The sequence below is a fragment of the Mus caroli genome, unplaced genomic scaffold, assembly GCF_978045245.1.
Source record: "Mus caroli unplaced genomic scaffold, Mus_caroli_1 scaffold_13, whole genome shotgun sequence".
NCBI lineage: Eukaryota > Metazoa > Chordata > Mammalia > Rodentia > Muridae > Mus > Mus caroli.
Window position 1 is genome coordinate 27,058,282 of NW_028227268.1, and position 25,382 is coordinate 27,083,663.

General features: G+C 43.1%; 1 protein-coding gene across 3 annotated transcripts in view; it reads left to right on the forward strand.

Moving 5' to 3' along the window:
* The first annotated feature begins 5,183 nt into the window (after positions 1-5,183).
* Positions 5,184-25,382, forward strand: part of Kat7 (lysine acetyltransferase 7) — a 36,290-nt gene continuing 16,091 nt past the window's right edge. For 2 of the 3 annotated variants that reach the window (XM_021176310.3, XM_021176312.3), the window contains exons 1-6: positions 5,184-5,362; positions 9,248-9,395; positions 12,141-12,317; positions 15,827-16,066; positions 20,758-20,840; positions 23,795-23,884. In XM_021176310.3, coding sequence (XP_021031969.1) covers positions 5,348-5,362; positions 9,248-9,395; positions 12,141-12,317; positions 15,827-16,066; positions 20,758-20,840; positions 23,795-23,884 — 753 coding nt within the window. In that variant the 5' untranslated portion in view covers positions 5,184-5,347. The remainder of the gene's footprint in view (positions 5,363-9,247; positions 9,396-12,140; positions 12,318-15,826; positions 16,067-20,757; positions 20,841-23,794; positions 23,885-25,382) is intronic. The other variant, XM_021176311.3, reaches the window with a different exon arrangement.

Sequence of the window (25,382 nt, forward strand, 5' to 3'; positions counted from 1 at the left end):
CTGAGGGTGGGGCCTAAGGAAGACACAGGAACCAACTTAACCATTGGCCAGATCATTAAGAGAAGCTCCAGGCCATACACAGCAGGGGAAAGAAAGAAAGGCCCACCAGAGACTCTTATTTTTGTGTTTTTGGTTTTTGTTGTTGAGACAGTCTTTGTCGCTCTCTCTGCATGGGAACTCTGTGCAGACAAGGCTGGCCTCCAATTTACAGAGACCTGCTTTCTTCTGCTTCTCTAATGCTGGCATTAAAGGTGTGAGCTACACCTATCCCTTCCCAACCCTAGCCCAATTCCGGCAAAACTTGAACTATGTAGATCAGGTTGTCCTTGAATTTGCAGTGTTCTGAGCTTTCTGTGCTTTGAGATTGCTAGCATTAAAGGTATGCTCTACCATGCCAGACTGACTATTGTTTTGTTTGTTTGTTTTGCTTTTATTTTTTTGAGACAGGGTTTTTCTTTCCTGGAACTCACTCTATAGACCAGGCAGCCCTTGAACTCACAGTGATTCACCTGCCTCTTCCTTCCAAGAGCTGGGATTAAAGGCATGTGCTACTACCACCCAGCCTCTGACTCTATTCTTAAGGCAGACGTAAAGAAAAGGATCTTAATATGAATTTGTAGGATATCAGCAACTGCTGAAGTTCTCCCAAAGGAATAGAGGATACATCAATACTTTTAGCTGGAAGTTACAGGATGAGATGGGTCTAGTTACCATAGCATTGTCTTGAAAAGGTCCAGGCCAGCTTCTCTCACACAGAGAATGTCTTATCGCTAATCCTCCAGGATATGTACCTGGTCATGGAAAAGAGGAGGTCTGGTCCTTTGGAAGTCTTTCCGAGCTGAGTCATCACCTGGCCCTGGGGTCAGGAACATTGAATTTGGTACTACCCCATTTACTGAGTTCTTCAGATGCCATTCAGCAAGAATGAAAGAAGCTGCCGACAGTGTGACAAGCCACACAGAGCTCCCAGCTTTCAGGAGCTTAAGGCCTTTGAAGCAGGCAATGAACAATTACACTTGTATTTGAAATATAGTACCTATCATTTTACTGGCAAAGGAACCTTTCTTTTTGAATCTTTGGATTTCTTCTTCTTCTTCTTCTTCTTCTTCTTCTTCTTCTTCTTCTTCTTCTTCTTCTTCTTCTTCTTCTTCTCTTGGAGACAGGGCTGTATAGCCCTGGCTATCCTGGAACTCACTCTGTAGACCAGGCTGGCCTCGAACTCAGAAATCTGCTTGCCTCTGCCTCCCAAGTGCTAGGATTAAAGGCATGTACCACTACTGCCCGGCTGGATTTCTTTGAATAAACTCACTTTATTGTGATGAACTCACAAATAAAACATCATGCAGCTAGATTACAGTAGCTACTCAAACACTTGCTGAGTCCCAAGCTTGCTCCAGAGCTCAGTGAGCTCCCTTACGGTTAGAATTGCTATTCTGAAGTGAGGGAATGTGGCTTAGAGTTTATCATGCTCACTATCAGCTACAGTTTCTTATTTGCTTATCCACTGAAAAGAAAAAAGAAAACTATGCAGAGTTAAAACTAGGAAAAATATTAGCCTTATACCCTCTTTCAGACTCTGCTGCCTGCATGCTGTCCTTCCTCTTTGCCTATTATGACCTAGTACCCTTTTTTGGTGTATTTTAAAGGAAACTGAGGAACTTTTTTTTTTTGTTTTTTTAATGTGCATTGCTGTTTTGCCTGAATGTGTATGTGTCAGATCCCCTAGAACCGGAGTTACTGGCAGTTGTGAGCTGCCATGTGGGTGCTAGGAATTGAACCCTCGTCTTCTGGAGGAGCAACCAGTGCTCTTAAGCAATGAGCCATCCAGTCCTGTTTTCCAGTTTTCCAGTCCTGGAAAACTGAGCAACTTTTTTTTTTTTTTTTTTTTTTTTGGTTTTTCGAGACAGGGTTTCTCTGTATAGCCCTGGCTGTCCTGGAACTCACTTTGTAGACCAGGCTGGCCTCGAACTCAGAAATCCGCCTGCCTCTGCCTCCCGAGTGCTGGGATTAAAGGCGTGCGCCACCACGCCCGGCTACTGAGCAACTTTTTATTTGGGGAGAACTCAGAAATGTAACAGAGGAGATGAGACACAGATACAAGTAAAAACCATCTACAAAGGCACATGCGACTGTCCCTGCTGTCCCAGTCCGCTTTAGTTAGCCCTCATCTTGGGCGCAGATTGCAGCAGCATTTGAACTAATCTACTTCGGGCTTCCCTGCTTCTCTGATCCCTCCTCTAAAAGCTGCCAGAAGTAAATCTCTAAATTGCAAGTCTGATCACGGAACATCTCTGCTTAAAGTACTTCAGTACCAGCCTAGCCCCTCCAGTCCACTCCAGTCTCCCAACCCAGGCACAGAAGGCTCTGCAGGAACTGGTTCCCAGCACCATTTTGGCAACCATTTCACTCCCCCTTGCCAAGTCAGTTACCCCAGACAGGATGCTTGCTCCACACCTCAGCTTCTGAACATGCTGTACTCTTTGCATGGAAAGCCCCTGGTTTCTGTCATCCTATTAAAATTTTCATTCACCTCTCATCTTTTTCCTACTTTTCAGACGAAATGCTCCACCTCCCCTCTGTCCCAGTGGATCCTCCTGTCCATCTATATCTATATCTATATCTATCTATCTATCTATCTATCTATCTATCTATCTATCTATATTTTAGTAGTGCATAGCATTTGAGAACAACTCAAACTCATAGCTCCACTGAGGGAAGATGCTATTTTCTCCATCTTGGTATGACACGATGTCTGTGTAATTGCTAGGTTTCTAAAGCTGAAGTGAGCTAAATAGATAGAAGTGACCACTGACACCACAGGAAAATACCAAACAGTAGGATGTTATAGTCATGATTAGAGAGACTGCAAACAAACAAACAAACAAAGAGCTATACATCAAGCACTTACTCTATCTCAGAAACTTGCTGAGTCTTTCAAAATACTCATTTCTTTTATTCTTTCCAACCACTTAGTAACCTGGTCATTAGCATGCACACTTCAAGATGAGAAACTCAGGTCAATTTAAAAACTCATCCAAGAGCAACACAGAGAGAAAAAAAAAATGACAGAGCTGATCTAAATCTGACATCAAAGCCTTGTACTCAATTCTACTGAAGCTGATAATGATGAGTAGGGACTGTGTTCCTATTGGCTGGGAAACGGAGGGGGGACATATCTATCAATGTTTGAAAATATGCAGTAGTTTCTGAAAAATAATATGTCACCATGTTTTATTACCTTACAAACAGTAAATCAGGAAAGTCTTTCTGAAGACAGAAAAGAAATTACAGGGGGTTGGAAGATGAATCCGGTCTAGAACCATGTAGCTGAAAACCTTAAACTGAATCAAGCTTTTGATTCAAGGACTGGGAGTACAGATGTGTGTCACCACAAGCCAACTTAAAAGGATATTATTCAAATATAAGGCTGTTATCACTAGTAAGGGAGTTAGAACATTCCAGAGTAGCCCCAGGAACATATCCTTACGTGAAAAGAACAGTGATAGTAGGGATTAAACACGAGAGAGCTAAAATAATACAAAGGAAAATATCTGAGCCCTTTTCAAGCAAGTTTTTATGTGCAAATCAACTCACAACGATTGTTAAAAGGTATTTATACTAAGTACTAAAAGCAAAATACCGAATGCCAACGGCGTCAACAATGGATTAAGCTATCCCCCACCCCCAGCCACAGGGAATGTGGGCTAAGGGTCTGGAACTTTTTTAACTCCCGAGTCCTCTGTTTAGCATGTCAATCAGGTTTGTAATCTGTTCTTAAAGCCTCCCTCCAGGTTAGCCAGCCTCAAATGGAAATTCTGATAGGGGCCTGTGGGGGTTCAGTGGATAAAAGCACTTGCTCTTTCAGCAAGCTGGGTGACCCGAGTTTGATCCCTGAGACACCACAAAGGTGGAAGTTAGGAATCTATTCCCCAAAGTTGTCCTCTGAGCACTCACGTGGTCATGAGTGGTCATCAGCTCACACACACACACACACACACACAGACCCAAATCTAGAACCAGAATTCTATCTTGGTAATAACTAAGGGTGCTTTGATCCCAGCAAGTCATCTTGGTTCACCTTGGTTCTTTCAAGTCCTCTGAGGCTAAAACTTCAAGGCCTACAAACCACTTTCCAGACTTTTCTTTTTCGAGACAGGATCTAGCCTGGAACTGGCCGTGTAGACCAGGCTGGCCTTAAGCTCATGATTTGGATCTGCCCGCTTCAAAAAGCATGCACCCCACCATCCGCCTGTTTCCAGACTTTTCGTATAGCTCTTCTTCTAGTCTTAATTTCTTCTTCTTATGGCCTTTTATTATTACTTGAACACCCACTCCCTTTCCAGTGTCTTTCAAAATACTATTTCTCTCTCCACTCAGTTCTTGGCTTCTGCATTTGTGCGACAGAGGTCACACGGGCTGAATGAGGCTCAACACTTCTCCGACTTTTGGTACAGCACCCTCACATTCAAACCACGTCCTCCGCCCCTCTCCGGGCCACCCAAAGATCTCAAACCAAAGCAGAGCACTGATAAGCCGGGGGCGTTTCACAACAGAGATAAACTGGAAATTCTTTGGCGCTCCGGCATCCTGAGAATGGCTCTGCATCATCTCATAACTTACTTCTTGTTCTCTTAACGCAAGGACAACGCCTTAAGAGAACACTCTACCCCCACTTCAAGACCGACAACGACCCTGTCAATCCTTTATTCAAGCCCCATTCACACCACTCCGGAATACGGAGTAGCTCTTACAGCAGTTCCTTGGACAAAATATCTCTTGCCAGTTCTGAGTTTACAGAATGAACGGAAACGTCCTTCGGCCGACTAGGAAACGAAAGAGTTAAAGATCGACAACCTGATGGATTCTGGGGTTTTCCTCCCTCCACGCCGCAAATTAAAACGACGAGGGAGAGTTTGCCCAATGTAAAGATGAAAACGGTTACCTTCAACTGCCAGACTTCTGCCCCAAACAATCATGGCTACCTAATCCCACAACGGATGCCGCCTACCTAACTAAAAAGGTCTAGCCGAAGGTTTCACCACTGGTGCCGTCTCCTGCCCAATTCCAAAATGGCGCTGACAGGCCTCACTAAGAGTTTCGAACTTCCCAGGATCCTCACTGGCCTAAAGGTCAGGTGACGCAAGCCTCAGCCGGAAGTTAAGGAATAGGCGCTTCCAGCCCGCGGCGCTTGCGCAGAAGGCTCTAGACGCTGAGAGGCAGGAGGCACTTGGGATCGTCCGCAGTGTTTGGGACAGCTACAGAGGCCGCCACGGAGCCCGCCGGAGCCCCCGTTCCTGCTGGTGCTGCCGCCGCCCGAATCGGGACCGTCGGGCTGCAGCCGCCAGCAATGCCGCGAAGGAAGGTGAGAAATGGCAGAGAAGGGATGGCGGGTTTCTAAGGGGAGTCGATTGAGTAACGTGACGCGGTTGGCCACGCCTCGCCGTGCTTGGGTTCCAACTTTCTGGTCCCCCGAGCCTAGCCTAGCTACCCTGTCTCCTCTCGGTACCAGACAGAAAAATGTGGGCCCGACCCTGGCCTCGGCCTATGCCTGTAACTATTCCCGCCCTCTGCTTGCCCGGATCGGAGGCGTTCTTGTTAATTGGTCGCGGAAATGTCTAGAAGCGTATTGATTGGATGGTGACGCCGCCTGTTTGGGCCCAACGGTCACCTCCCCGCGTGCGTGGGCGGTGTCTCCGTCTGGCCCCGGTGCTCTCGGACTGGCTGTGGCGAATGCTCTCCCTTCTCTTTATTGGCCCAGCTTTGCAGTCTGTTCTTGTGGCGGGTGCGGCTTAGCAAGGCCTGGATTGGGGCGACTGACGCCCCGCCCTTCCGGATAGAGATGGCGATAGGTGTTGTAAAGGCGAGTTGGGAAGACCACTTTCCTTTCCTGGTGGGGGGATTACAACAAAGCCGAGGATGGGTGGTTAGCAAACCAGCGCCCACCCCCAAGGGATAGCTCGCAGGCCTGTTGCGTCTCAGTCATCGTCTTCCACCTATTTGTTCAGTTTGACATTTCCTGGTCAGTAAATGTTTGTTGAACTGTATGACATTTGCCCCATATGTTCAGTTGTAAAATGCAAAGAGCAGTGTTACACGTGCTAGTTGCTAGGAATTCGAAAAGTATGCGTGATCACTGGCTTAAAGGGTCATCGCTGTTGAGAGAAGAACACAGACAAAGAAGTAACCATAGTTCATACAGTCTCTGCTTGAAATTGTATACACTGTAAGAAAGCAGTTAACGTGGGAAATAAATAAGTAAAGAGCTGATTTTTCAGGGTTATACAGGTTGTATAACCTGGGTTATATAATAAATTCCAGGCAGAATTGATAGGTCATGGACGGGTGTCTGGGTCTTTGGCTGAGATGACCCTAAAGTTTGCCTTTTATTTTAGTGACATTCTGTGCCTCTACTTACTTGTGGTCAGATTTTTTAATGAAATATTTGGATGGATAGACGGTTGGTATTTCTGCAGAGATCACTCTTCATGGAAGCTTTCCAAGTTAAATATTTACATTAATGTCTCTTGCAATGACCAGAGTTGACAGGTAGTATTTTTTTTAAAGATTTATTTATGTATTTTATGTATGTGAGTGCACTGTAGCTGTACAGATGGTTGTGAGCCTTCATGTGGTTGTTGGGAATTGAATTTTTAGGACCTCTGCTCACTCCGGTCAACTCTGCTCTGCTCCCTCAGGCCCAAAGATTTATTTATTATTATACATGAGTACATTGTAGCTGATTTTAGACACACCAGAAGAGGGCACAGGTGTTTGTGAGCCACCATGTGGTTGCTGGGATTTGAACTCAGAACCTTCGGAAGAACAGTCAGTGCTCTTAACCCGCTGAGCCATCTCGTCAGCCCAACAGGTAGTATTTATATCCAGGCATACCAAATACAAGAGACAGACCTACTGGTTTGTTGGAATGGTCTAGTCTCCTTTTAGCAGTTTCCAAATGTAAAAGTGGAGAATGTAAATTCTTCCTGGATGTTATGGTACAAGCCTTTAATTCCAGCACTTAGGGAGGTGGATCTCTGTAGTTTGAGGTACACATGGCTGATATGCTGGGGGTCCTGTCTCAAAAAGAAGAAGAAAATGTAAGTTCTTGCTGGGTATAGTGGTACACACCTGTAGTTCTGGCATCCTGGAGGCTGAGGCAGGAGGCTCATCTTGAGCTTAAGGCAAACCTGGGTTATATAATAAATTCCAGGCCAGCCTGAGCTAAATAGCAAGAACCTCTCAAAACCAACAAAACCCAAAGGTAAATATGTTGGTAACTTGTTTGATGGCCAATCTGTCCTAATCTATCCTTAGGTTATTTAGTTTTTTATATGCCTCATGTAGTGTGACACTAAATTTCTGTTTGCTAGAGAAATATTAATGTTTTTAGTGTGGGTTGTTAGTCACAGGATATATGTGTCCTCTGTAAGAATCTAGTAACTCCAAACATACTTGGCCCGAGGGAGCTTATTCTTTGAATAAAGCTTTGGGGCCTGGGACTAAGCTATAGCTCAGTGGGGTGTGGTTAGTGCAGGGAAGCCCTGAGTTCAGTCCTTCTTCTGTCCCACTCCCTTTTCCTGCCAAAGATATTAGGACTGAGTGTGAGGAGTTGTAGTGATGTCAGCAAATGCTCTTTTTCCAGCTTAGAAAAGAGCAAGTGTCAGTGCTTGCTTGGTAAAGTAATCTTCATGGCTCGTCGCCCTTCAGGAGGCTGAGCGTGATGGCTCGGGTGTGGCATGCGCTTCTGAGAACCTGACACATGGGGCTGCAGAGATTGGTCAGCTGGTCAGAGTACTCGTTGCTCTTGCAGAGGACTGGGTTCCAAGCACCATGTTTCAAGCCTCACAACCGCTTATGTCTCCAGTCCCAGGTGACTGGACAACCTCCCTTGACCTCCGAGGGCGTGTATGAGATCGATATACAGGCAAAACTTTCACACATACAGTAAAATAAATCTAATTTTTAAAAAGCCTGGTTTGAATACCTATTTAGTTTTTAGTATAAATTCCTTTCCAGCAGCACTTATAACATCCATGTGGAGAAACATCGAGGACTGATGGTTAAGAAAATAATTTGTATCTTTTTCTGGTTAATTTCTTTTGGGATTAGAGTTATAGACTATAGCATGTTTTATTTTAATTTTTACATGTATAATGTGTGTATGTGTGTGTATGCGTGTATGTAGACTACCACATGTATAGCTAGGTACTGCTAGAGGCCAGAAGAACGAGCGTATTAAGAGCTCCTAGAACTGGAGCTCCAGGTAGTTGTAAGCTGCCATGAGCGTTGGGAATTGAACCCAGGTCCTCTGGAAGAGCAGCAAATACTCTTAACCACCAACCCATCTCTCCAGCCCCAAGAACATACTTTGTTTTGAAATGACTTTTTTTTTTTTTTTTTTTTTTTTCCCCGAGTCAGGGTTTCTCTGTAGCTCTGGCTGTCCTGGAACTCTGTTATGTAGACCAGGCTGCCCTGGACTCACAGAGATCTTCTTACCTCTCCTAGGATTAATGGCATACACCACCATGCCTAGCTAATACAATTTTTGTTGATGGAGAATTTGGATAAAATTTACCCCAAAGTTAAGTGGGGCCTAGCGATAACATTTTATATACCATCTTGGACTTTTTCTTTTTTTTTTTTTTTTAAGATTTAGTTGTACTATTTTTAATTATCTGGATGTGTGTAGGGATGTATGAGTACAGGTGCCTGAGGAGGCTGGAGGTATTTGGCTCCCTCTGGAGCAGGAGTTACAGACTTCAGTTGTGAACTACCAAGTGGGCAAGTGCTGGCAAATGAACTCAGGTCCTTTGCCGGAGCAGCCTGTGCTGTCAGCCACTGGACCATGCTTTTTCTTTCCTTTCGTTCGTTCTTTTTATTTTTTCTTGACTAGCCAGACCATTTTGATTTGGGTGTTTTGTTCTTGGGTTGGGTGCTTTTATTTCCAATTTACGAGAGTTCTAGTGATTCAGTCCAGATTGTTTCAGAATTAGTGATAATACAGTAAGAATTACTTTTCTTCTCGGTCTGTTGAGTACAGGTGGTTTGGTTGTAGGTTATTCCACTACCATGTCTGAAAGGAAGGGCAGCGCCTCTGCACAGCAGGGAGGGGAAGGCTGGCTGGTGGTGGAGTCCTTCCTTATGTTGGAACTTGGTACTTCAGCATCGTGGTTCATTTTACTTCCAGTGCTAATAGAAAACCGCAGTAAATGCTTTTGTGCTAATGTCTGGATCTATGGTATTGCAGAGAAATGCAGGCAGTAGTTCAGATGGAACCGAAGATTCCGATTTTTCTACAGATCTCGAGCATACAGACAGTTCAGAGAGTGATGGCACCTCGCGCCGATCTGCCCGAGTCACCCGCTCTTCAGCCAGGCTAAGCCAGAGTTCCCAAGGTAAACATGTTTTCTTTTTCCCGACTGTCCTCACAGTGGACAGTGGTGTCATTCTGCTGTGCTGACTTATAGGGACACTGCTCCTTGAGCTTGATGTAGAGCAGTGCTTCTCAGCCTTCCTAACACTGCGACCCTTTAATACAATTCCTCATGTTATGGTGACCCCCCCTTCTTTAAATTATTATTTTTTAGAGATTTATTGTGTGTACAGCACCTGTCTGTGTGTGTGCCTGCAGGCCAGAAGAGGGCACTAGATCTCATCATCGATTTTTATGAGCCACGATGTGGGTGCTGGGACCTCTGGAAGAGCAACTGTCTCTCCAGCCCCCCATTAAATAATCTTTGTTACTTCATAACCATAGCTTTACTAAGGTTATGCATCATACTGTAAATATCTGATATGCAGGATACCTGAGGTCTGGCCCCTGTGAAAGGGTCATTTGATACCCTACCTACAAAGGGGTTGAGACTCACAGGTTGAAAACCATTGGTATAGATGGTAGAATGGTCAAAGTGTAAGGCAGCTGCTGAAATACTCGGTCTTCAAAGTGGTTTCTGTCAGATGTTCTTTTATAGGCAGTGGCTTATATAAATGTGAGATGCAGGTGTCTTGAAGACTGTATGGTGTTATATAGGTCATCATAAAACGATAAAATGGGAATGTTATCTCATCACTATAAAATGGCTTAAGAGTTAAATTGCTCATTGAGTGTGTCAGTGAGATGTAATGCTTCTAAAGGTACTTTTAATTCTAGAATATAGTCGCATTTGATAGAATAACTGTTTGAATAAATGCTCAGGATGTTGCTTTGGTAGTGAAATAGACAAAAGGCTGGTGGTTAGAAGTACTTGGAGGGCTCTCTAATGTATTTAGTCATTGGGCTTATGCAGAGGTAGGCTTTTCCCCTCCTTGTTTATTCAGCATGGAAGAAAGGTTTTTCACCTAATATACAAAGGTGGTTATCAGTCTGCAACAATAGAGTAAATGGGAAATTATAATATGGGGTCGGGTGTGGTGGTGCACACCTTTAGTCCCAGCACTTTGGAAGCAGAGGCCTGCAGATCTCTGAATTCAAGGCCAGCCCAGTCTATATAGAATGTTTAAGGCTAGCCAGAGATACTGAGACTCTGGCTCTCAACAAAAAATAACCAAAAAAGTAACTGTGTGTGCGTGTTTTTATGTATATATATATATATATGTATACATATATATATATACATGTCTGTACACAAACAAATAAAAGTGATTTGTTAACAAATCCTTTGGTCAGCTGGGCGTGGTAGCGCACGCCTTTGATCCCAGAGGCAAGCAGATTTCTGAGTTCAAGGCCAGCCTGGTCTACAAAGTGAGTTCCAGGACAGCCAGGGCTACACAGAGAAACCCTGTCTTCAAAAACAAAAACAAAAACAAATCCTTTGGAAGCCCAGGGGTGGAGCAACCACATTCTGTGAGAAGGTCTCCTAGAACAGTCTGGAGGAGTCCAGGAGGACTTTGCATATTGAAGATGAGCAAAATATTTTTGGGCAGAAGGAATCATATATACAAAGAGTCATAATGGTTCTTAGACACTGTAATTAGCTATGCCCTAAAGGTGATGGATATTCAAAACAGAGCTTAGGGGTCTCTGTAGTTATTTTATTTCATGGCCACAGAGCTACATGATCTTTTGGGAGCTTCGGTCACAGGGTAAGGCCGTCTTCCTAGTGTGAAGTATAGACAGACTTGTGAAAAGATACCCTGAAACTATATAATCATTGGGCCCTGGCCGCATACCAACTTACCTCTCCTGACAGTTTGACAATTTCAATTTAGACATTTTCATAGGTTGTTGTCATTTAAAATACTCTTCAGTTTTAGCTTTTATTTCCTTTAAGAGGCATCAGACTAGAGATGTGAAAGGTCTCTGAAGGCTTTAGAAGAGAGTTCTCTATGGGAAGAACTTAAGGGGCTAGAGAGATGGCTCAGTAGTTAAGAGCACTTAGTTGTTTTTGCAGAGAACCTGTGTTTGACTCCCAGCACCCAAATGGTGGCTCACCCAACCGTCGGTAACTCCGTACGAGTACAAGGGTAGTCAAAGAACAAGCAACCTCCTCCCAAATATAGTTTTAGGACATCTGTATTATGATGGGCTATATATAGCAAGGGAAGAAACAGGCATGTCCTAATATTGGTAAAGAACTTTTTCCCACTGTGGGTAAGGCACATACGCCTTTAGTCCTAGCAGCTCAGGAGACAGAGGTGGGTGGATCACTGTGAGTTTGAGGCCAACCCGGTCTACAAGGCGAGTTCCAGGGCTACACTCAGATTCTGTTTTGGAAAACAAAAAAACCAAGACCTTACAGTTAGCGTGAGGAATATACTACTACTGTCCATCATTTATTTATTTATTTATTTATTTTCCATGCTAAAGTAAGTATTTTTCTTTCTCATGGGCAAAGAAGCAAGCTTAGAGACATTAGCTTGCATAAGATGCCACAGATTGTTGCTATGGTGAAGTGGAATCAAGTGGAGCTCAGCGTTTACTCCAGATCCTGAAGGAGTCATCCTGTACCACCGTTAGGATATTGGTGTTGTTCCACCTGCCCCTTGGCATGCATTATTTAGTAAGACACATATAATCTAAGGATGTGTTGAGTTTTGTGAAATAGAAGAGAAGAAATAGTATTCTGATTATTGTGTGAATGGATATAAAATGGTCTTTCTTCTTTTTTTTTTATTTTATGATCTTTTAAAACCGGTGTTAGATTCCAGCCCTGTTCGAAATTTGCCGTCTTTCGGCACTGAGGAGCCTGCCTATTCTACCAGAAGAGTGACCCGTAGTCAGCAGCAGCCCACACCAGTGACTCCAAAAAAGTACCCTCTTCGACAGACTCGCTCATCTGGCTCTGAAACGGAGCAGGTGGTTGACTTTTCAGATAGAGGTAAGTGGGTCTGTGGGACTGGCACTGTGCAGAGGGCTTGGTCAGTTTTATCTCTTAAGGAACATTTTGGCACTGCAGAGAGATTGTCAGAGTTTAGGTAAGCAGACACTGTTGACTTGATTCCTTTTGGTTTGTTTGCAGTTTTGTTTTTTTTTTTTTTTTTTTTTTTAGATTTATTTATTATATGTAAGTACACTGTAGCTGTCTTCAGACACTCCAGAAGAGGGCGCCAGATCTCGTTACGGATGGTTGTGAGCCACCATGTGGTTGCTGGGATTTGAACTCTGGACCTTTGGAAGAGCAGTCGGGTGCTCTTACCCACTGAGCCATCTCACCAGCCCTGTTTGTAGTTTTTGAATCAGGGTTTGAAAAATATAGCCTCACGCCGGGCGTGGTGGCACACGCCTTTAATCCCAGCACTCGGGAGGCAGAGGCAGGAGGATTTCTGAGTTCGAGGCCAGCCTGGTCTACAAAGTGAGTTCCAGGACAGTCAGGGCTACACAGAGAAACCCTGTCTCGAAAAACCAAAAAAAAAAAGAAAAATATAGCCTCAAATTTGGAATCCTCTTGCCGTGACCTAGAGTTCTGGGACTACAGATGTGTGCCACCATGCTCAATTTATCGAATTTCTTACTATTTTGCTTGCTAGAGTATTAGGTGTATTAGGATGGATGTATAATAGGGAGCAGGAGGCAGAGCCTTCTGAACCTCCACATAAAACCTAGATTTTATTAGCGCCGTGACTACTGGTCCATTTTACCTCCAGACTGCAGACTAGGAGTGACTATTAGTGATAGACAGTATTAGGTTATTGAGGTTATGATCCCATACTTTAAGAGCCTTAGAGCAAGAGACATTAGAGCAGATCTCGCAAGCTACTGAGGCTCTCCAACCAGGCAACATGATTGATTTGTTGGTTTGCAGAGTTTCATTATTTTTAACTTTCTTGGTAGTGCTTAGAAGCACAGCAATTTTCATAGAAAAACCTGTCCTAATTTTTAATTTAATTTTTTTTGTATTGTTTGGACTGTATGTAAGTCTGTGAACTACATTTGTGCCTGGTACCCATGGAGGCCAGGAGAGGGCATGAGATACCCTGGAACAGGGGTTACAGTTGTGAGCTGCTGTGTGGGTGCTGGTAAGCAAACACGGGTCCTCTGGAAGAATAACCTGAGCTCTTAACCAGTGAATCGTCTCTCAGCTGGTTGGTTGATTGGGGCTTTTTGAGATTGTGTCTCTTTGTTCCAAGGTGTCCTGAAGCCCCTTATCCAGATCAGGCTGGCTTTGAACTCAGGGGTCAATAGTTAACTTTTGAGACAAGACAGACTGGATGGCCATTTACTTGGTAATTATTAACTGGAGCTGAATAGTAGTTGTCACCTCTGGATAGACAATGACGTTCTTTGAGCTTGTCCAAGCCCTATAGGTATCTGGTTTGTAGACCTTGGTTTAAGAGTGTGTAGTTTCTGTAGAACTCTTGGACTCCAGCTATCAGACCCTAAGTGTGCTGCAGAGATGGCTCAGTGTTTAAGAGCACGTACTGCTCTCTTTTTGCAGGGGTAAGGGAACAGAGTCTCACTATATCCCTGACTGTCCCAGAACTCACTCTGAAGATCAGGCTGGCCTCAAACTCACAGAGATCTGAATCCCTCTGCCTCCAGAGTGCTGGGATTAAAGGCGTGCCCCATCACATATAGCACTTGTGTTGCTTGCTCTTCTAGAGAACCTGAGTTAGGGTTCTAGCACACATGTCTGGTGGCTCCCAGCTCTCTGTAATTCCAGTTCTAGGAGATCTGATCTTTGCTAGGCCCCACATTATATCCACATACACATAATTTAAAAAAAAAAAATCTTTAAAAGGAAAAAAAAGAGAACACGGTGCTAAATGTCTTTAATACAAGCCTTTGTAAGGTAGAGTCATTGGATCCCTGTGTGTTTAGGGCCGTCCTGCCCTACATAGAAAGTTCCAGGCCAGCCAGGGATACATAGTAAAGGCTGTCTGTCTGTCTGTCTCTCTTTTAATTAAAAAGAAAAGAAAAAAGTGAATTTCAAGATTATGAGACCCTAGTAACTTCAGGCTCCAGGCGTGTTGATTATACACATATACATGCAGGTATATGTGTATAATATACATTCATACACAAGTATTAAAATAATTTTTTTTTAAAAATTATGTTTGGCTTACATATATGTCTTCATATCACTTGCATGCTGATACCATTGACTCCTCTACAGCTGGAATCCCTGGACTGGTTATAGACTATTATGAGCCATTATGGGGGGCACTATGAGTTGAAATCAGGTCCTCTTGGAGAACAAGAGCAGCCTCTTAACTGCTGAGCCATTTCTTAGACTCTTAAAAGGAAAAAATTATATCCGTCTTTTTTCTTCTTCTTCCTTTCTTTTTTTTTTTTTTTTTTTTTTTTTTTTTTTTTTTTGGTTTTTCGAGACAGGGTTTCTCTGTATAGCTCTGGCTGTCCTGGAACTCACTTTGTAGACCAGGCTGGCCTCGAACTCAGAAATCCGCCTGCCTCTGCCTCCCGAGTGCTGGGATTAAAGGCATGCGCCACCACGCCCGGCTTTCTTCTTCCTTTCTTAATTGGGGTTGGTTTTGAGGCTTGGTTTCTAGGTAGCCATCCAGGCTGGCCTAGAGAACACTTGCCTCTGCCTCTTCAGGGCTGGGATTAAGAGCGCACACCACCGCACCCAGCTCAGTGATTTTTCTGCCCTGTGAGTCTCAAGGAAAGAAAAATGGGCTCATTATTTACTTACTTACTTTTTCAATAAAGAAGATATTACATTTTTGGTGAATTTTTAACATTAGTTTTAAATTTCACTATTAAACACCACCTGCGGCCGGGCGTGGTGGCGCATGCCTTTAATCCCAGCACTCGGGAGGCAGAGACAGGCGGATTTGTGAGTTCCAGGATAGCCAGGGCTACGCAGAGAAACCTTGTCTGGAAAAACAAAAAAAACAAAAAAAAAAAAAACCACCACTTGCGATGGTGAGAACACAGTTTTGTCATATTTGGCTCCTTTTGAAGTTATTTTTCAGACTTTATACTTGATTTTGATTACTCAGGATTAAGAGCTTAGGACAAATATGGAGAGGTAACATATAGTACTTGAACTTCAGATTTAGATTCAATCAGAAGTTATACCAAAGTGTCTTCAATGTCTTGTAGCAGATAAGTAGCTAAAAATTACTCGTTAGGTCTTGAAAGACTGTAGATGTAGCTTGCTTGTAGACTGCTGGCATCGCATGCACGAGCCCCTGATTTTGTTCCATAGCACTGCATAAAGCTAGGCATGGTGGTACATGCCTATAAACTCAGCACTAGGGCAGGAGAGGCCGGATGATCACGTATTCAAGGTCATTCCTAGCTACATGGAGAGTTTGGGCTCATGACACTAGGAAGAGAACTGCAAAGCCCACCAAGTCTTCTTACCTAGCGGATCTTGAACTAGAGGGGCCCACTCACCAGTTCTCCCAATTGCTTTTTCTGTAGAAACTAAAAATACAGCTGATCATGATGAGTCACCACCTCGAACTCCAACCGGAAATGCACCTTCTTCTGAGTCTGACATAGACATCTCCAGCCCCAACGTGTCTCATGATGAGAGCATTGCCAAGGACATGTCCCTGAAGGACTCAGGCAGTGATCTCTCTCACCGCCCCAAGCGACGTCGATTTCACGAAAGCTACAATTTCAACATGAAGTGTCCTACGCCAGGCTGCAACTCTCTGGGTGAGTGTGCCTCAGCTTCATGACCGTCTGTGGCCCAGACTGCTGTGGGGTTGTGAACTCAGAGCAACCGTGAACAAGAGCTGTTCTTGGCCTAGTGTCTGTGAATAATAACAGATCTGGTTGCAGGAAATGTAACAGTGATGAGCCACTCACTTTTTTCAACATGCTATTCCCAGTGAAAAATTCCCTCCTTTCCTAAGCAGGAACAAAACTGGAAAACAAGTTCTCTCTGGAATGCCTCATCCTGTGGCGGGTGGTTGGTGCTTATAGGTACTGATAGAGTATAAGATAATGCCTGATAATGGCTGCGAGGCCACTGCTGTTCAGGAGACAAGGAAAACAGAATTCTTAAGAGGCTGTAAATGAGAGTTTGCATGAGGCCAGACCTTAGATGACTGGGAGCATCTAATCCCTACAGCTGTGTGTGTAGTTAGGAGAAGTAGGGAACCTCGTCTCTGATGAGTAGCTTGTCTTCTCAAGACTAACTTCTAATGAGTCACCTTCGTGGTTCCCACAGGGATGTGAAGCTTCTTTGTGCTGCTTGAGGAAGCTGAGGTGTAGCTGTTGAGCCTTTGCGTTGCTTTTGTCTGAAGGAGCTGGCTGATAGATAAAGATGCCTTTCCGTATGAATTTTTTTGTTTCCCAGTGCATATAAAACTTGTCTTTATACTTATAAAGTATGCCGGTAGCGTTGTGTATTTTTTAAAGGTAAATTCTTTTTAAAATGTTTTGTTAAAGATGCTAATGTAGGAGCAGTTGGGAAATGGGTGCCAGTAGACTTGCTAAACAGCCACAGCCTTGAGTTTGTAAAGCATGCAGTCTCTGAGAGCAGGCTTCCACAGCAGTGACAGCACTTTCTACTCGGGGTGTGATCACCCAACAGTTTTCTCTAAGAATTGGCCTCCTGTTGCTTAATAGCAAGGACATGTTTTGAGAGCGTGTACTTTGACAATCGGAGATGATATAGCCTTCTATACACTTGGGCTGTTGGGGGTTTGTGTGTGTGTTTGTATATGGCAGCCTATTGCTCCTACACCCCAGTGAGCAAAGCAACCTGAGATAAGTCAGGAACAAGAGAAGAGGGTGCTTTTTAGAGACTTGGTAAACTCACAATGTATGTGACAGTTGCTTGTGTAACTTGGATGCTATTTACTCTGAACTTTATTGTTAAATAGAAGGATTTGAAGTAATGTTGAGCAGGGCGTGGTGGCAAGTGCCATTAATTTTCACACTTAGGTCTATGTAGAAGGATTTTGAGTTCAAGGCCAGTCTGGACTGTCTAGTGAGCCTGTCTCCATGTAAATAGAAAAACAATGAAAAATAGAACAAATTCCCTAAACCAATCAACATGGTTGCTTATATTGTCAGTCACTATTGCTGTGTAGAGTGGTATGTCCTGCATTTTTATATAGTCAGCATAGTAGGTTTGTATCAGTGTGATCACAAATACATGAATTGTGCTTGCACATAGCAACTTTAATCCCAAGTGCTGGGATTAAGGCGTGCCCCACCACACCCGGCCAGTTTTCTGTATTTGTAAGGTTTCCGTGTGTTTATTGTGTATGTGTGATGGGGGCCCTTGTTGCAGCAGGCGTGTGGAGGACACTCTTTTGGAGGTGATTCTTCTCTTCACCTTTTATGTGGGTTGTAGGGGTCAATCTCATGTTGCCAGACTTGAGGTCTAGGACAGCCAGCGCTACATACATAGTGAGACCAGGGTGATAGATAGATAGATGGATAGATAGATAGATAGGGTGATAGATAGATAGATAGATGGATAGATAGATAGATAGATAGATAGATGGATAGATAGATAGATAGATAGATAGATAGATAGATAGATAGATAGAAAGAAAGAAAGAAAGAAAGAAAGATAAATTGGATGGATGGATAGGTGGATACTGCTTAAGGGGCCAGGAAGCCAGGTCTGTGGGTAAAAGTGCTAGCCTTACAAGCAGACCTGATAATGGAACCCTTATAAGAGTATCTGTAAAGTTCCCACTACTCTGAAATAGGCAGAAATAGACTTACTGGTGGAAGCCAGCAGAGCCAGGAGTACTGCTACACAGCGCCGGAAACGAGAGATCCTGTCTCAACAAGGTGGGAGGCAAAAGAAAAAACAGAACAAAAGAAGCACATCTGCAGATCTTACACACACTGCACATGTAGTCAAATGTACATATGGGCACAAAATGATGTGTAGAAAGGAGAACAAGAAAGGGTAAATCCTATGTAAAGAACGGAATGCAAGTAATGGACATGTAAGCCATGAAGGAAGTACAAAGCTAATTTTCTAGTTTTAATTGTGGGGCTTTTTGTTTGTTTGTCTGAAGACTTGTGTATATATCTGATAGTGAAAGTGTAAAACTCAGTGTGAAGTCGCACAGCTTCAGGTTAGTTAGTTATTCTAACTGCACAGAGATTCATTTGACATGGCTGCTTAGTCCCTGTATGGGCTTTGCTTTGTTTTGTTTTGCATGCAGATTCTTTGTAATAAATTTTAATAAATTACAAACAAACAAAGAGGGGTAGAAGGCAAGAATCGATTTCCAAATGTCCTCTTTAGCATACACATATTAGTAATGACAATAATAACAGTAATACTAAGAAATAATGACAATGATGATAGGACCTGTAGCCGGATGGCAGTAGAACATGCCTTTAATTGCAGCACTTGGGAGGCATAGGCAGACAGAGCTGCCAGCATGGTCTACAGAGTGAGTTCCAGGACAGCCAAGTCTGTGTAGTGAAACCCTGTCCTAGGAAGGAAGGAAGGAAGGAAGGAAGGAAGGAAGGAAGGAAGGAAGGAAGGGAGAGAAAAACTTAGAATGGACAGAGATGTGGCTCTGTAGTACATTGCTTGTCTAGCATGGCTCAAGCCCCAGGTTCCATTTCCATTTGCCAATTTTTTTTTTTTTTTTTTTTTAAGGAAAGAAGGGAGAGAGGAAAGACTGTTCTTTAGTTGGAGCAAGCTTCCTGTGTCATCCCTAGTGTTTTCCTTAGGCCTTATGCTGATGGCCTTATCTTAGAGTTTGGCTGCAGAAGTACAGATCTTTAAATATTTATCCTTCAGGCTGGAGAGAAGGCTCTGCGATTAAGAGCACTGACTGCTCTACCAGGTGTTCCTGAGTTCAATTCCCAGCAACCACATGGTGGATCACAACCATCTATAAGGGAATCTGATGCCCTCTTCTGACATGTGGATGTATATGCAGCCGAGAATTCTTATAGTAAATAAAAAATTAAAAAAAAAAAAGTGTGTTGAGCCAGGCAGAATTGGTGCACACCTTTAATCCCAGTGCTTGAGGCAGAGTCACGTGGACTCTGAGTTTGAGGATAGCTTGGTCTATAGAGCAAGTTCCAGGATGCCAAAGTTAAACAGAGAAACCCTATCTCGGGGGGCGGGGGGGGGTATAGGGGACTTTCGGGATAGCATTTGAAATGTAAATGAAGTAAATACCTAATAAAAAATTGGAGGAAAAAAAGATGTTATCACCAGGAAAGTTATATGGGAAGTCTCTGTTTAAAAAGTATAATTTTTCCATAAGCCTGAAATTATTTGAAAGTAAAATTGTATTAGAAAAGTAAGTACAAAATAAACCTTTCCCAAGGAAAAGAAAAAAAGAAAAAGAATAAAAAGAAACCCTGTCTTCAAAAACAAAACAATGGGGCTGGAGAGATGGCTCAGTGGTTTAGAGCACTGTCTGCTCTTCCAGAGGTCCTGAGTTCAATTCCCAGCAACCACATGGTGGCTCACAACCATCTGTAATGGGATCAGATTCACTCTTTAGTATAGTGTCTGAAGACAGCTATACTTATATACTTATATAAATAAAATTTATTTACTTATATAAATAAAATAAACCTGAAAACATAGCATGTTGAATCTTGCTCAAAATTATCAAAATATGTTTCTATATTATAAAAATGGTTGGGGTTTTTTTGTTGTTGTTGTTTTTTTTTAAAAGATTTATTTATTTATTATATGTAAGTACACTGTAGCTGTGTTCAGATACTCCAGAAGAGGGCATCAGATTTCGTTATGGATGGTTGTGAGCCACCATGTGGTTGCTGGGATTTGAACTTGGGACCTCCAGAAGAGCAGTCGGTGCTCTTAACCACTGAGCCATCTCGCCAGCCCCTTGTTGTTGTTTGTAATGAATTTCTTTTGATTATTAAAAGGAGTTAAATGTGTGATCGTTTTGCATAGTGGGAAAGAGTAGTGTCCTTAAACTGGATTAACTTAACAAAGGTCTTTGTTTGTTTTTTGGTTTTGGAGATAGAATTTCTTTATGTAGCATTGGCTGTCCTGGAACTTGCTCTGTAGACCAGGCTGGCCTTTATCTCAGAGGATGGTATTAGTATTAAACCCCTTTGTTAGCCAGACAGAGGTATCATACACCTTTAATCCCAGCACTCAGGAGGCAGAGGCCAGTTTTGTCTGCATAGTGAGTTCCAAGCCAGCCAGAGCGTCACAGTTAGGCCCTGCCTCAAAAAGTAAACCTGAGTACATCTCAGATTGCCTGCTCTGGAGGAAAATAGTGCATGAAGGTACACGTCGTGATCTTCATGGCAGCTCCATTTGGAAACATTTGTTTAATAAAATGCAATGGTAAAAGCAGACTTGTCAAAATCTCACTTCCTAGGTGTGCATGTTCTTCCTGGAAATTAAGTTTCCCCTCCTTTAACAGGACATCTTACAGGAAAGCACGAGAGACATTTCTCCATCTCAGGATGCCCGCTCTACCATAACCTCTCAGCCGACGAGTGCAAGGTAACGTGTGCTCCTTCATTCAGGGTATACTCAAGTGCTTGCTACGTGACCCGCACTTTGCTAAGCACTCTGGGTGCAGCAGTGAACCTGGGGAACAAGGTCTTGTTCTTACATGTCAGTGGAGGAAGCAGTGGAAAGAAGGGTTTGGTTTGGTTTGGTTTGGCTTTTTAACTCCATGAACAAATAAAAGGATTGTACTGTGTAACGAGTGTTGGGGAGGAGTTAGTAGGGAGATTTATCTTTAGAGTATCGCGATTTTCTCCACTGTTGCATTCATTTCCTTGGTGACTGACGTTATATCCTGCCAGGGTGCATCCTTTCAGAATGTGCGTAGATAGTTGAGCCTACTGCTCCACCTCAGGCTCACTTTTAACAAATCCATGAAGTTGTTTTGCTTTTTCATAATTTTCTGATGTCCCTCTTGTTTGTTTCTGCATATCCTGTTCCTCTTGATTTCTGTCAGTCACATCTGTTCTTGGCTAGTTCTTTTAATTTTCCTAAATAACCTTTGGGACTTGGATGATGTGTTTGAGACCAGAGCTTCGGGTCCTCTTTTGTGCATTCCTGTGTAGGTTACTGCTACCAAGGATGGAATCCCAGGTAATTATGGGGAAGCGAGAATTGCAAATAGTAATTAAATAGACTCAGGTAGTCTTTGGACAAGTTATCCAAACTAAATGCTTTGACTGCACCAAAGTGTTACTTGCTTTTTTTGTTGTTCTTTTGCTCCCAAGGCCTGGGTCACAGGTTTATGCTTGTATGAGCAAGTCTCATTTGGAAAAGAATTCAATTTCCTGTTCTCCTGGCTTCAGGAACTTGTTCTAATATACAAGGTCTCTGGGTGGGGCTGGGAGACTGTTTCTTCACACGTTTAAATTTTCACCAAATAAACGTGAAATGCTTACATGTATTTTTCTGCCAAAGACCCTGCTTTTTGTCTTCATTCCAGGTCTTTGTGTATGAGACAGCTTGCCTTCTGTGTCAGCTCTTCCTGTTGTCTTTTTACTGTCTTAAGCTAGATGAGTGCAAGCATGACTGTTAGCACCTGATTCAGACGTTGACCGAACACTTGGACTTCTTCCCCTGAAAAATAACTGTGACGGTTATTGTGACAGTGGTTTCAGAATGCTCCTCTACCGCTTGTCTCTAAACATCTGATAGTGCTTTGCTTTGCATCAGTCTTCTTGAATCATGGCCTGAAGCAACGTCTATACCTTAAGTACCTTAAGCAGTTTGAGAAATTTCAGACCAGGGGAAAAGAATTGTGAATAAAGAAGGCATTTCTGTTGTAAAGTTTTATTTCTGCCCTGTATGGGGAAGTGAGACTGGTGTCAGCTGTGCTTTACTACTGGGCCATGTGCTTGCAGGAAAGCACTAGAGATCAGAGCCTGAGACAAGCTAGCTGCCTCCCTAGCCTAAGGAAGTTCTTCAGTTCTACACTTACTGTGTGTGAATAATTGCTCTCACATTTCCCAGTAAACCTTTCGATTGTCTTACATTTTTTTGTGGATGCATGCAACTTTTTGTGGATAGCAAATTTGGGATTCAGTGACTAAGATACAAATCAAAAGATAAAAGACACCTGCAACCAAGGAGTTTACATTCCCACGGGAAACCTGTACATTAATATCCGTTTATGTAGTGATAGACACCATGAAAAACCAATAGAGAAAGAGAGGGACTGTGCTCAAAGGGAGGCTAACATACTGCTTTTGCTAGAGGAGGTCGAGAAAGCCATATGAGATTGACATAGGATTTAGATGTTTACGGTGTCATAGTAGCAGTGGATAAAGACTCGAGTGGGGAGAGCTAAAGGAGACAGAATGGCAAGTGCCATGGCCGTGAGCTGGGGATGACAGGGTTTGAAGGTAGGTTGTATGATTGGAGCATGATGGGAAATGAAGGAGGAGAATTGAGATCATGAAGGATCAGAATGTTCAGCACAGGACTATGTGTTATTCTGATGGCAGTTGGAGGCATTTAGAGGGTGCAGACAGAAGAAGAATGTGTCTGAAGCAACAACGATTTAACTTGTAGAGAACAACTGCAGGAGAAAGAGATGACACCGGATAGGTGCATTGGAAACGTGCTTAGAAGTTCTTACAGTAAATGATAGCTTAGACCAGTGTGGTATTGGTAAAATGTCGAAGATAAGATTAAATTCGGGATATGTTCTGAAGGAGAGGAAGCTAGTAGGAGATGGGAGAAAAAGAAATGAAGGATTCCATCCAAGTTTTTAAATGCTCACCTGTTGAGATGGTAGTGGAAAGATGCTGAGTGTAGCAGACATGGGAGATCTATTGGTTATTCCACTTGAGCCTGCTCAGTGATGCAACCCAGGAGGCTGACAGATGCGGGGTGTCAGTTCCCAGAAGGGGAAGTGACACTGAGGAGAGCAGTGTGCTTTCTCTGTGGTCTTGTGTCTACAATTATATTTCCATGTAGACTTGAAGTGAGGTTTTCCTCATCCCCTTCCCTTTCCCAGCCCTCTAGGCAGGATTTTGTCTCCCTGGCTGCATAGGCTGGTCTTGAACTCTTAAGCTGCCTTATCCTGGATACTAATGAGGACTTCAGGCAGATGTCACTGTGCCCATCCTGAGCCCAGAGTTTTCCTGATGTTTTCTTCATACTTCCTTTCCTTACTCTTTGTGTTTCTTTAGTTTCCTGTCAGCGTAGTAGAATTCCAGGCCAGAGTCAACATTCTTAGCAAAAGTCTCAGCTTTACAACATTAGCTGTGATCATTTCAGTTCTTTGATATTTAGTGGCCGAGATAGCACTGTGTGGGGCTTGCCTCATTTTTTTCTAATAGAGATAAGATAGCAATGATCAATAGCAAGAACACTTTTACATTCAAAGTATAGTGCAACTACAGGGGATTATCAAAAATTCTTTTGCTTTAAGTAAATGTAGTCTTAGAAGCAGGTGGATTTATTGACATTGTTGATGGTTGCAGGTGAGAGCACAGAGCCGGGATAAGCAGATAGAAGAAAGGATGCTGTCCCACAGGCAAGATGACAACAACAGGCATGCAACCAGGCACCAGGTATGGGCCTTGTGACAGCTCTGGCCAGCCAGTTTGAGGTCTGCCTTGTGAATCTCCTTTGTCCCATAACTGTCTTCATAGGCAAGTCCATGCCTTTTGTTTCCAGGACAAACCAAAACCACTGGTCTTCCAGATATCAACTTGAAATCATGTTTGGGTTTTCAACTTGTAATTTTTCATAAAGCAGACATTTATTTGTGATAATCATAGCAGTAGTAAGCAATAGTATAAAATGTTTTGGTTATTTTGAAAGGTTCCATTGCGCTTCTGTTTCCTCATTTGGCATCCTTATTCTAACCTGTTGTGTTGGCTTTCGAGCACCTTTGACTTTGCTGGCTTTGTATTTTCAGTATCATCAGTTGCATTTCCTCAGTATTGACACTTGTCAGCTGGGCCAGTTTCTACTTCTGCCTTTCTGTGATTTGCAAAGCATCCTTGCTCTGTCCTAAGCATCCTCTCTGAACTTTGAGCCTGCATAGATTGCACTTAACTCCTTGCTTCTTTCTAAATGGCTTTGATCTTTCTGAGAACTCTGTATCATTACCAAGAAGAGATTACATATATATCCTTCGAGACCTTGAGCGAGTCTTAAGCTCTTACAGGTATTCTTCCAAGACCTTCTCCCACAGTTAGTAAATCTTTTGTATGTATTCTTCTCATGTAGTTTTCCCCAGATGTCGGCCTTTAGTCATAGCTCATCGTCAAAATATCTGTTTCTACAGTTAGATTATAGGTGACTAGCAGAGGAGACACAGTGGTAAGGTTGCCTTGAGAGCCGAATCTGAATCTATTAGCTGTGTTGTCCTGGGGCAGCCAGCTGGTAAACTATATTTCTTTGTTAATATGAAGGAGTGGATAATTCCCACCTGTCCGGGGAGTCATCTAACGCATGTATAGTAAATCCATAACCTCGGTGCTTGACAGGCAAAAGCAGAGTGTAATTGATGCTTTTTTGTTTGTTTGTTTTTGGAGACAGGGTTTCTCTGTGTAGCCCTGGCTATCCTGGAACTCACTGAGACCAGAGATCCACCTGCCTCTGCCTCCCGAGTATTGGGATTAAAGTCATATGCCACCACCACCCACCAATTTTTTTTTTAAATGGGAATCTTGTTATACAGCCCTTAAAGGTCTGGCCTGGGATTTATAGCCATTCTTCTGCTTCTGTTGGGATTATAAACAAGAGTCACAATGCTCCTCCCTCCTCCATTATGACTTTTGCTCTTTCATATTGATAAAAATAAGTCCACATTCCTGAAAGGGCAGTAAGAACTGGTTTGGATGTGTGGCTGCACTGTTTCTGTACTGTTACGCTCAGTATGGTAGCCCATGCTTATAATTCTATCATTCTAGAGACTAAGAAAGGGGGATTGTCAGCCAGGGCTATGTAGAGAAGACCCGTTCTCTTTCTCTGTTTATCTTTAAAAAAAGAGATGGCAGTTTGGATTCGTAATCTCAACACTTGGGAGGTAGAAGCAAGATCAGAAGTTCCAGGTTTGAG